This window comes from Amphiprion ocellaris, chromosome 20, assembly GCF_022539595.1.
Source record: "Amphiprion ocellaris isolate individual 3 ecotype Okinawa chromosome 20, ASM2253959v1, whole genome shotgun sequence".
In the NCBI taxonomy this organism is placed as follows: Eukaryota; Metazoa; Chordata; class Actinopteri; family Pomacentridae; genus Amphiprion; species Amphiprion ocellaris.
Genome location: NC_072785.1, coordinates 18,825,435 through 18,838,707, shown reverse-complemented (window position 1 = coordinate 18,838,707; position 13,273 = coordinate 18,825,435). Strand labels below are relative to the sequence as shown.

Here is a 13,273-nt window from a genome sequence, read left to right as displayed (position 1 = left end):
TAACTGACTCAGATCATGCTGTCATTTTCTACAACCGCAAATACACAAGCGGATGGGAGGATGAAGTGAGCGAAGTGGACGTGCCGACGGAGGGGAAGGAGAAGCGAGGGACGTGTCATTGATGACTACACCCCCCCTCCATCAGCAGGTGTCAATATGGTCATCTGCGAGGCCGAGCGCTCCTGATAGATGCTCCAGTAAGACACAGGGCTGCTGGGGCGTGAAGGAGGCCATCAATATCCTCTCTGCAAAAGTCTCCCTGTCTGCTTCTGTCTATACACCTCTGTCTTTCTCTTTGGCCCTCCATCATTTTCCATCTGTCCAACCTCACTCGTCCTTCTCTTTTACGCACATCCACCTCTCTTCTCCTTCCATCATCTTCACTTCGACACAGTATATATGCAAAAAATCACTCCACTACGGTCTTGCCCTTTTACATACTCTACCTTTATTCCATTCTCTCCCCCTCTCTAAAATATTTATCTCCCTCTTCCTTTTCGACTGCCCCTCGCCTCCTGGGAGTCCAGAGAAACCACCTATAAATCTGACCCAGGGCCCTTGGGGTTGATGGAAAAACGATGGGATGTTTTACCTCCTGCTCTTTTTTTTTACCCACCGTCTCTTTCCTCTGGTTCACCAAATCCATCCCCACCGCCCCCCTCCGTGCATCTGCTTTCTGCCTCTTATCGTCACAGTCAGGCTGTTATATGTGAAGCTCAGGGACTAACATGGGAAACAGTCTGCAAAACGAAATGTTGCCTCACATGTGCAAACACCCACGGTGTGAACGCAGTGTGTCCGCCAGCAGACTGTACAGTGCTCAGTATGCATGCCTGCACACACACACAGCAGACACCAGTACTTCTATACTCCACATACGGCATGATACACACAAAACAAGTGCAGCACATATAAATGATTCAACTTGCAGCATATATCTGTTGCAAGTTTTATTAATTCCATGTGCACTCAAACACTCGGAAAAACTGGGTAACGCACTTTGATTGTAGATTTGCACTCAAATGTAAACAAGTTTTAAACTTTAACCCCTTGACGCCCACTGTCGCGAATTTGCAGCATACCACTTTCATTCAGACTGCAGCCGAGATAGCGTATCCATTCCCCCAATGCCAGTTTGTGCATAGTCAATACAAACTTCAGAACTTTTTGCAAGCACTGGTTTTTCATAGGACCAGTCGGAGTGGGACCTAATTATTATATATCTATATCCGCTGTTATTATTATGTATCTATGTATCTATGTTCTGTGTGTAATAGATACATTAACAATCTCCACTTATTTTAGCATCAGCTGGAAGGTAAAAACACACAAACATTTTTTTTATTTCATTGTAAATAAATTCAGGCGTCAAGGTGTTAAAGAATGCTGTCTAAAAAGTGGTTCTAACCGTGTTTCAGTGATATATATCTGTATATCTAGAGAGAGGAGTGAAACACTGCATTTCAGCTTAATAATAGTGTTAATCATAGCCTCCATGAAGGACCCAAGTGGTGACTCGTCTTTACTGAAATTATCTCCCTGGTCATTTAATGTCAGTTTAAGCTGTTGAAATCAACTTAGATTCAGCCATTTAGAATTTTATCAAGTAAAGTAACCAAAGGGACTAATTCTTTGAACTTGCAGCGTGGGGCATTCTGTGTTGTTTTTCCACAGAATGTTAATCCAGTTTACACATGTGTGGTTGAATTACTCCAATATTACAACTTGACATTGTGTAGCATAGAGTAGTTTTGCAGTGTCTGAACAGTCGTAGGTGAGCTGGTGTGCTTCAGCTGCAGGCAAGGGTAGGTGGAGAAAGAGGCAGAGACTTCACAGAGCTGCACATTCTAAAGGAGGTTAGGATGTAGCCGTTTTAAAACAGAAAGGGATTATTTACATGGAAATAACCTTATAAACAAGCAGTCTCAATCTCAGATGAGATTTTAGGGGTTTGGTCAATGCCAGGAGAGGGAGTTTAAATATTTACAACTTACAAATGTTGAAAACTCAAGCAGCCTGATGACTTACCGAATAGGGCGCATTTTGCAAAAATGCTCTCAGCAGCCGAGTCCCCATTTTGATGGTCAGTCAGCTACCTACTTCTACTGCATGTCATTCTCCTGCTCTCTTTCCACATTTCACAGACAATGTTGTAAGCTCCCGAAGTTCAAATAGCTCATTCAGTGCCAAATTCAGATCCGCTACTTCCCTGTCACACCCCATTCTCGAAAGATATCTTTCAATCTGGTCCAAAAAGCGACAGAAATCACAGAGCAGTGGCAACACCATGAAGTCTAAATGTCACTGCTTCTGTCTAACCCTCCCATAGTTTTGTGACCTACTGTACTGTGATCTCATGATGAAAGCTCTCACATAGGTGTGACAGAGGAATGAGAATGTCTTCCTTATCCCTACGGAGTTCTACTCACAACCTGCTGTGATCCCCAGCCACCACTACCAACTCATCTAGACACCTCTGCAGAAATGAAGACACACACACACTGAGATATAACTTATTGTAACTGTCAGTAGGGTTGCATTAGTTTCGCATTCATTGTATCAAAATAACCTTTGTCCAAAAGTCCTCCCTGCCTGCAGTGATCTAAAGAGCAGTATTCTGAAGATATGCTCGCCTCAAGGATCAGTGCCGTCGCAGCCACACACATCCCCCCAACAGACAGGGGATGCTTCTTGACATGTGATGGCTTTTTATTCGCCACAGAATGACAGTGTTTGTAACTGAAGGTCGCGCTTAGATCGCTGTGCTCGCGTCACACCGAACCGCCCACTGCTCCTTCAGCGCACAGCCGCAGGAGCCCACTAAAAGCTTTTTTCTTTTAACCATTTCTTCTGATGCACCTTCTTTTGGAAGTCGCTCACCAGAAAAGCTGTTTGCAGTGTTCTCACGGCGTCTTCATCCACAAACACTGACAGCTGGCTCGGTTTCAAACGCTTGCTGTTTGATATCAGACGCCTGCTGTTTCCTTTTTAAGGGGGAATATTAAGAGCATTTTGACAATGAGCTCCTCATTATTGCACAATATTGAGGTTTTGATTCCCTGTATGATCTTATAAAGGGATATTTGTAATTCTCCAAATCATAGTCTGCTCTTAATGTGCGCTTCTGCTGCTTTTATTGTGCTTTTATTGCAATGAGTGTGTATGAAGAATGATTTTACCCGTGGCAGTTTTTTTTCTCAGGTAAGCTAAAGATAGTTTTATGGTTTTTGAAAAAATGCAAGGAATTTAGTAACAATGGCAGCTAGTAATATGTAGCACATAACCTGAATCATGCTAATTTCCATCTTGAGAAAGGAGTTTCACAGTGGTTCTCCTTCCTGCTAACACTTAAACTTTCTTGATTCGAGCACGGAGTATGTTAAACTAATGTTAAGCTGAAGGTCAGTAAGCTTAGAATGCAGACAGATGAAGACAGATTCTGGAACAGGACAGATGAGAATGACAAATAATGAAGGTCCTTTGACAATGTTAGCAGGAGCTGAAGTTTAGTTTGTTGCCTCCAGCGTTTTATAGGAGTCTTTCCTCTGAATTGATTAAATGCCTATAGCATCTGTCCACAGCTGGACATGGAACAACAGCAGTATGTTCATTATTTACTTTTAAATGATAACCAACGTGGAGACAGGATCGATCAGGGTCTACTCTAAAATGTCACACTGTGTACTCTCAAACTTGGACTTAATAAGCTGCAATTAAATCGTTTGTTACGTAGCGGCTGTCCTTGGGTTGAGACCTGAGCTCAGTCTCAGCTGTCTGAATATTTTTACATTACTGCTGTTATAATAGCAGTTATTATCACTATCTTCACACATGGATGGAATATTCAGCATCTATTAAATAGACTACTCTATTGGTTATGTGACAGTTTGATAAGATTGCTATTAATTTAGATTTAGTCTTTTGGTCACTAACTAGTCCAATCTCATGTGTATGACAGATACAGTCACTTTATCAGACTAATGAAGCCAACAGTGTTATGCTTCCTATGTCTGGAAAGGCTTTACATAGAGCAAGAAGGCGAAAAAGGAGTATGTTACATGTTTTTTTTTTTGCATTCATATTATAATTGAGATTTGTGTGTATGCAGCACACTGTGTGAATGTGTGTGGCAGTGCGGTGTAATTAGCCCCTAAAGAGACAGGCAGGGCTTCTACCGATGAGTTCTCCTCCAGCGTTGCGCTCAGCTGAGAAGCGCTAGATCAGCTCCAGGGGGACGCTGCATGTATGTAGGGGGCCGGCTGAAGATGGATTGTGCCAGTCAAGGCGAAGCTAAACCCAAACTGGTGACCGTCCGCACAGATGAGGCTGGAAGCTGAGTGCGTGGGAGTGTGTTGTTCTGGTGATCACATAAATTTGTGAGTCAGTTTATCTCGCGGTCATGCCTGTGAGTTTGCAATTGTATTGGCTCGTGTGTGTCAGTGCTCATCTGTATGAGCTGTACGTTGCTGTGTACTTCCCATTATTGACTACCTATTGACCTCGCTCCAATAAACAAGCCTTTATTTGGCTTGTGTCTCACAATCTGTGTGCTGCCCAACTCAGAACAAGCAAACAGAGCTTAGAGGCTGTTCCTTCCAGTAAATCCCAAGTCATCGATAAAACACACCAACTCCCCGAACAAAGTTTTTATACCTTCGCACCCGTGGTATCGTGCTGCACAGGTTTCCACGCCCCATCTCACCTTGTTTTATATAACCTTGTGTGTTTTCTCAGAGACGCGGCATTCTTGTGAAAAGAACTTTAAAAAAAAAAAAACAGTCTTAGCACTTACTAATTAGCACCTGTATCTCTCACACATCATATGATTGGAAGAAAGGGAGCGAGAGAGAATGAGTGAGGGTAAAAGAGAGATCAGCCACTGGGGAAGGTGTGAGCAGGCTGCGCTGATATGGAAATGAAGCCTTTAATTATGGATGAATACATTATCAGATCAAGGCTAAGGATTTGCTCACCGTGTATGTTGTGTTTGGAGATTGGCAGATACCAGGGGACACCGCACACCCCGGTGAATATCTGTGTGTTCGTTTACTCGCAACCAACAAGAGGTCAACACCTAGTTTTATGTTATCCAGCATACTAACTCAGAGTAGTGTCCTGAATTAGACTGATTATCCCGCATGGATGAGTATTGAACTACATTGTCTCATATTAAATGTGACAATGACCATACTGACATTACTGGAACTATTCCGTCATTGACTTGAGGTGAATACAAAGATTCTCTCACTATGTTTCTTCCTCTCAAAGCCTCCTGTTTTCCTGCTTGCTTTTCCGTTAGTCTCCTACCTATTTTCCCCTTATAGGAAATGACTTCAGACAGTTGCTTGGAAACCTTTTTCGGCATCTTGGGTAGTATAAATAGAAAAACTCCCTTTTTGGCTGTGGTTTCACTTCCAAACTAGGCCTTACCTTGTTATTTTGTTTGGTGTTGCTGTTGTTGTTTTCAGAACATGCGGTTTCTTTTCGTTCCCAGCATTACTTTAGAATTTTTTGAAATCTTTTTATCTAAGCGTGTCAGTAAAATTGAATGTGATTAGAAGTGAAACAGGCTTGAAATGTACAATCACATAATGTTTCAAAACCCTGCTTTTAAGCCAAATGATATGTGTTATTTTTATGTCAAATTACAAGTGAGAGACTTTAACAGTTCAACTTCAGTGACCAGTCAGAAGAGCTGTTCAGATGATGCAAAAGCCATTTTAAAAAAGTATCTTAAATGGATCTACTGGGTGCTTTGGTCTGCCAGGGCTCTGAAATAGGCAATCATTTTGCATTTTGCAAAGCATGCCCCAAGGAAAGCCCACATGTAGGCGAAAAAAAAAAATTCAACACTACTAGCCTCATCAGATATTTGAAGGTTAATTACATAAAAGAACTGTTTAGCAGCTCACTTGCCACTCACTAAACTGTCTGAAAAAGAAACATTGCAATGGCAGCAACCTTACAGCAAGGACAGCAAGAAACCTCAGAAATGCCAGCCAAATTAATAGAATTCAGCTTCAGATTCATTAGACCTGTCCTCATTAGTGAGTTCAAGTTATAGATATACTGAGGGGAAGGTTTGTTTTTTGGTTGTCACTTTATTTTCCATGGTCTGCTATCTCTTACAAATGCAGACAAAAACTCAGGGATGGCTGACTCAAAACAACATTTTTCTCTAGCCTTTTTTTGTTCCAATTTTTATCATCTAAATTTGGAATAAACTGTTAAAAGCCCTGTGTTTTGCTCCATTTAGTGGAACTGATTTCTGGTGCATCGTGCACATTAACTGTTGTTCAAATTTTTGTTTCATTCAATTAATTTTATTCCACAGGACTGCTGAATTTGTTCACCTCTAAGGTGTTCCCAGAAACAAAGCGTAGGCTGCTGTGGTTTAAGTTGTTTCTCTAAGAGAAGGAGAGGAATATGTTGCACATGTTGCCTGCGAATAAATAAACATTTAGGAGTTCACGCTACTTTCTCATCTTTTGATTTTAATACTTAATACACAGTGTTGATAAGAAGAGTCAAATAAATAAGACTGCGCAATAAATAGAAAGCTTCAGATAGACCCTAGAACTGGTTCTTGTCAACGCTGCTTCCAGTGATCGAGACTTGTTCATTTCACTTTTCTTTTTTTTTTTTTTTTTTTTTTTTTACCAAAAAGTCTCCACCTGCCTCAAACCATCCCAATAAACTAAATTAGGTAGACTGGAGGAAAGATGAAACAGATTACAACATATCAAAACGTGCAACTCTTTGACTCCATTTTCCATAGTGTCTCCAATCAGCTCTGAATCTCCCTCCAGCAGAAGCGTAATAAGTTTTGTTGATGACTGCAGGCTGGCAGCCACTTTACACCTTCAATTGGAAAGCAAATGAGAATTACCCAAGAACAGTTCCTATACTGTAAAAACTGCCTGACCAAGATCAATAGGGGCTCCACACAGGGAAATTCGAAAGCGCTTTAAATTTAAACAGGCAGGACAAACTAATAGAGCCAATTGCTTTGACTCTGTGGAATTATACTGTAGGGAGTGAGAAGTAAAAAAGGCTAATTAAACCAGTAAATTCTCTCTAGGCTTCTGCTGTCCGCCACTGCACCGGCGGCCCTGTGCTGATTGTGAGTGGTTCAACCCCACAGACCCCGACCACGACCTGTCTTAAAAGAGGATTTGACTTTTGCGAGGTGACAACAACAGCTGGATATCTGACAGTGGAATTATCTTTACAGCCCTCTGACAGTGTGTGGGGTTTGCATGAGCGTGCTGCATATTCTGGCAGTAAGTAAAGCACAGGGCTTGACTTTCTGACCTGCACTTAAGCGCAAATAAAGAGATGCATTTAGTTTATAGAAGAGGTGTTCTGAAGCAGGAAGACCTTCGAGCCAGATGGAGCCACAGTGCCCGAGCGAGTTCTGTGATGAGTTGGCGCTGTGCAGCTTAACAATCTGCACCAGATTGACAGCGACAACAAACCTTTAAAGAGAGCACTTTCATTCATCCGCTGGTCTGCGCAGGCCGTCCTCGCTGCACTCTGCCCATGAGCAAGGTCATCTGGGGACAGGGAGGGGAAATAACTGCAGCACTTCAGTGCTTTGAGCATTGGCGGACATGTTTTTGCTGTGTCTGTGCTTTCCCCTGTGGATGTGGGGATTTGAACCATCAAAAGAGCCGTCTCGCTGCTTTCACCGAAATATGACACGTCACGAGTCCAAGGTTGCTGCTGGTCTAATTAAGCTCCTAATTAGAGGTGATTAGATGAAGGAGAGCCTCGGCATAGAAGAACAACATGGCCTCTTTTGGCCATTGCTACGTCAGGGAAGAGAGACGAGCGCTGACACACCACAGCTGTTGTGGGGCCGTCTGTGGGACGCCAGGCCTGAGGACATAACACTCATTTTCATCATCATTCTGCTCGACTGTCTGTCTCTGCAAAACAAACCCATTTAACAATCTTGTTTGTTTAAAATAATCCTGGCGCACTTCTCCGAGGCTGCCTACACTGCCTTGGCTCATGGGAAACACTGATACTTCATTAAGAGTAATTCCCATATATTGACTTATGAGATTCCGAGGCTTCGCGTGTGCTGTTATGTTGTCATGGGAATAATTTGGCTGATTAACAAGAAGAGGAAAATCGCAACTTATCATTCATGTTTACCCTAATAAGCATGGTGCATGTGAAGCCTGGTGCACTCTGAAATAAAAGTGTCATTCCTAGTGCAAATATTACAGATGATGGAAAGCGTACAGTCATAAATCAGTGCCTTTTGTGGCTTTAATTTAAATTTGAAGTCTCACCCAGGTTTGTGCGTGCGTCTATGGCACATGACAGTGATGAATTGGAGCAATATGATTTCTCATTCTTTTTTTCCCCTCCTTTGATGCCTGTCTCTGCATCATTTTGTCTTTTTATGCAGCCGCATGTGGCTGATGGTCATATTATGCATGGTGGCTGGGTTTCTATTATGTTGCACATGGGTACCGCACTGCAAGGACATTAGGAGTGCCAAAACAAAACAGAACAACAAAAAAAAAAAAACGTTTGCCGCTCTCTGTTGTTTGTTCAGTTTTATGGCTTTTATTTGTTTTTGACTGACAGTGAGAGAGATGCTGAAATTTGAGTGGCAGTTGTTAACAGTTTAACATGAAGGGCGGTGACGCTAATGTTTATCCCCACACACACACATGCTCAGACATAGCCGCTCGCATATGTGCTGCCTCTATTAATCTCCTGTTGTCTCTCTTTGGTCCTTGTTTAGAATCACAGTGCACACTGTGTGGTGAACCAGAAGGTGAGTGGGCCTCGCCATTCCCCAAAAGCTCTTGTCATCGTCATCTCTCGGCTTGTTGTTTGCTGTTAGGGGAGGGTGGGAAGTGGCGCGTGGGCGACGCTTTGCTCCAGACACGCTGTTCTTCAGTCTCCATCTCTGCAATGCAACGGCGTGATGCAAGTTTTAGGTTTCATGTCAAAAAATTTTTTTAAAAAAGCATACACTGCACATAGAAAGAGCCTCCTGGTTTTGGTTGTGTTGATTGTAAAGCAGCAGCCTTGTCATCATGTGGAAGGCAGGAAAGGACGGGTAAATCAAATGCAATTCCAGGAGGCAACTTTCTTTGTGCACTTAGTGACATGTTTGATTGACAGCATGAAGGCTGAAGGGCACATCTTTAGAGTGCTGACTAACCACAACTGCTTCTGCTTTACATCTCATTGACTCTGTACACACACACACACACACACACACGTGCAGATGTCCATTCGTGTGCTCGTGTGTGTCCAACATGCTCACGATGTATGTGAATGGCTGAAAGGTGCTTTGCTGCTGAGCCTGCCACTAGATGAAGGGCTCCTCTAAGGCTTCTGACCTCTCATTCTCCACACCGTCCCCATGTGGCCCTCTCCATTTCATCCCAAAGCCTTCTCTTTGCATGGATTACATTTCATCATCGGGGTGATCATCATTTTCGGTCCCTCTGCTCAGCTGCTGTTTCATGTATTTGATGTGTTCTTAGCTTTCATCCAATAGCCTGCTATCACTGACAATCTTACTAAACAAAAGTGACCAGAAATGACCTGCGGATACAACAGGAGCTGTTTGCATTTTGCATTGAGAGGGATAAGTAAGCTGCAGACATGTTCAGCGATAGGCTCAGTGACAGATATGATATTTCCCTGTGGACCTGACCTTGTCCAGGAAGCAGCCATGTGCCTCTAAGCCCAATAAGCATGATTCTGTGTCTCAAAAATCAATGGTGCTCTCTTTGCTTTGCTTGACTGGATTAAGACGTAATCAAATCGAGCATGATATCTGTGTTCTTGTGACCTTCCCGCTGAGACGGGCAGCGAGAGGAGGGGAGGCCCGAGGGAAGGACGGGGAGACTGTGTGCACATGTGTGTGTGTGTGTGTTTGGTGTTTTATGTGTGGAGCTGTGCAAAAGGGAGCTCCTGAGGCGCCTCCATGTTGCTCCATGTTGCGTAGGGCAGCAGGGCAGCAGAGCCACAGGGAAAACCACAGTATACCTCATACCTCCACAGGGAAACAAGCCCTGGGCAACAGGTGTGTGTGTGTGTGTGTGTGTGTGTGTGTATCTGTGTGGTTGGTTCAGAGTGTTTGTGTTCAGAGAGACAGACAGAATGATCTGCGTATCCTCTAGAATACAGACCAAAATGTATCTATAGCATCAAATATCTAAATCTGTCATATGTCATACTCCAAGGGTGGAGTATGCAATTCATAGTCTAGAGCAAGAGTGTTAAACTCATTTAAGTTCAGGGGCCACATTTGATCTCAAGTGGGCCAGACCAGTAAAAGCAGAGCATAATAACCTATAAATAACCACAACTCCAAATTTTGACCTGAGTTTTAGTGCAAAAAAGTACATTCTGAACATATTCACATTTGAGGAATCATCTTTTTACAAAATATTATGAGCAGCCTCAAATTTTTTAAGAAAAATAAGTTTAATTTCAACAACATTATGGCTCAGTTTATCATTTACACATTGCAACTTACAGTTCACAGTTTATCTACAAGAGGTACAAAACTTTTAGTCACAGGTATCTGGAACTGAACGATGTCATATTTTACTTTGTGTTCAAAATGACAAAAGTCAAACAAAAAAAGACAAAAAACAACAAAAACAAGACGGAATATTAGAAAAATGAGACACAAAACGACAAAAGCGAGGCACAAATTGACAAAAAATGAGACAAACGACACGAAACAAAACAAAAAAGAGACAAAAGAGTTAGAAAGCAACAAAAAAAATGGGAAAACGATAAGATATGGCTTTTTTTGCAAGAGAGAGAAAATGAAGTTTAGTTGGAAAACAGCTCAAAAGCAGCATCAACAGATTTTTGTCCATCTTTCTTGGCAACAGAAAAACACTGGTGAACATGGAGATGTAAATCCAATAATCTGTCTTGCTTTTTTTGTCTCAGCAGCTCATTAAAGAAACATGTGGATCTTTAATTGCAGATAGTTTTCACTGTGCTCACAGCCAAGTTGCTAAAATTATCTGTAGGGCTGAACAATTATTCAAATTCAAATTGCAATTTCAATTTGAAACAATGCAATTAGCAAACAGCAAAGGCTGTAATTTGGGTATACGAGATGTGGCTGTTAAATAATGAGACCAATGCTGCAATTCAATTCTATTTAATTCAAGCAAATTGAAACTTTTAGGGATTGTTTCTGCTGCCCCATTCATTGATATTTACTATGTGATTTAGCCACGCATGTTGTGGTTTAGCTGTCATAGGCCCAGTGTCATTATTCTCCCACACTTTGCGGCATTTTGTCTGAAACGGGATTTAAACTGTTGTGTCAGTAGTTTTACACCATCATACGATCCTCCTTGTGTGACAGATAAGCAATGTAGTTATGCTCCATCACATATTTTAAATGTGTTACATAATTAATTTAGCTTTAAAAAATTCCATTGAGAACTAAAAATCCCAATTACATATTGTCCCCGAATTGTTGATCATCTGTCTCCCATTTTTAAAATATAAACAAATGCCTTTTGCACTTGAAAATGATGTAGATGAAAGAGGTGATAGTGAACCAAAATAGTGATTTTGTAAGCCATAAAACCAAAACTATGAGCTGAAAGAAGCTAAAGGATGAAGGATGATTTTTTTGTGTCTTTCTCATTATGAGAAGCATTTGAGCCACTGGAAAACAAAAAACAATACAGTTCAGTGCAGCTCTAAATCCCCCAATGAACAGAGAAGCATTATATTGTTGTCTTTATCAAAAGTAGGGTTTCATATTTTTCAGCGTCTTCAAAATTACGTAAAATACCCAGCCCTTATCTGTGTTTGTGTGTTTGCCCTGAGAATTGTCAGAGAGGAATTTAGCACATTTACAAGGCCAGCCAAGGCCTTATTGCCTGCAGGTGATAATCCTGCGAGAGAGGCGGAGAGAGCGAGCGTGTGATGTTGGGAGGGAGAAAGACGGAGAGATTGAAGTGCAAACATGCGCATTTGCACATCTTGTCTCCTTGTCTTTGTGCAGGATGCTGAGCCAGGGGCAGCGTGTCCTCCTGGAACCCTCAACCCCTTATCTCATAAATATGTACATAAAAACATTATTGGATGTAATCTTAGGTGGCAGAATAATAGCTAATACAGATTTCTAACTTTGGTGGTTGTCAGTAGGGGGTTTTGTTACAAGGTCCTGTAGTTTTAAGGAATGTGTTAACTCACTTTTTTTTAGTGATTTGTTGTAAATAAGAAAATGGTCCATATTCAGTCATTCAGCAGTTTCCTACATCACTGTTGTTCTCATAAAGTACAAAAATCTGCATAAAAACTTCAGATGCTTAAGGCACAGTGAACATACTGAGTAACCCTTGTCGAATATTTCTGTTTAGATCATTCTTTCTGTAGTTACACTGCATGCTGAAAAGGCAAAGATGCTCCAATTACAGCTTTTCCTTGGATTGTTGGGTGAAATGGACCGTGCCCCAAATTTGCGATGAAATACGAGAAGACAGCGGATAGGAAAAGGCACCTAAATGGAAAAGCACTGTGCCAAAAAAGAAGCACACTTTTTGTGCAACCCAGAGAAAAAATGAGAGGGCATTTACTCAGCTGTGTCCATAAACTATTCTTACTGCAGATAGAAAAATCTGAGGTCTGAATAATAGCTATTATAGAACAAGGGCAGGGAGGACACTCTCATAGACAGTGTGGCCTTAAACATAAACATTATTGAAAAGTCTAAGTCATTGGACTCACCTTGACAGGCACTCTATGACTTCAAACTCCCAAACTGAAAAAGAGGAGTCCTGCCCAGTGAATACATAATAGCTCTAATGAAAATTCAAATAAGTCTCGTCAAGGTCTGCCATATGGTCTCAGTCTCATTTCGGATTACTCGTGTGGGGACCAGGAAATCACAGCTGTTTTTTAAGTCAGAAGTAGAGCCCTGTCCTTCAGCTGGTGCAATACTGATGTGTGACAGTTTACTCACTGACAACAAATGCGAGAGGGAGCATTTCATCATTAACCGGACCTTCACAGAGACCCTGAACTTCACAGTGAGGGGAAGAAAGAAGGAAAATGGTTGACAGAGAAGAGGGGCAGAGTGAGGTGAAGGTTTTGTGGGGCATCAGGGAGATACAAAGCGAGGGAAAAGTGAAGGGTGAATGCACAATCTGGTCTGGTAAATATTTTGATTTGATAAGCTAGTTATGTTTTAATGGGGGAAACATCATTGTCGACTATTCACTGTTCACTGTGGACATCTTTGTAGAGTATA

At 41.8% G+C, this 13,273-nt stretch overlaps 1 protein-coding gene across 9 annotated transcripts in view; it reads left to right on the top strand.

The window, feature by feature from the left end:
* The window catches only part of dlgap2a (discs, large (Drosophila) homolog-associated protein 2a), a 195,818-nt gene that overhangs the window by 92,686 nt on the left and 89,859 nt on the right, over positions 1 to 13,273 (top strand). For 6 of the 9 annotated variants that reach the window (XM_055006171.1, XM_035948891.2, XM_035948892.2 and 3 more), the window contains one exon: positions 8,765 to 8,797. The exons of the other annotated variants lie outside the window; for them this stretch is intronic. In XM_055006171.1, coding sequence (XP_054862146.1) covers positions 8,765 to 8,797 — 33 coding nt within the window. The remainder of the gene's footprint in view (positions 1 to 8,764; positions 8,798 to 13,273) is intronic. 9 annotated transcript variants of the gene reach the window in all.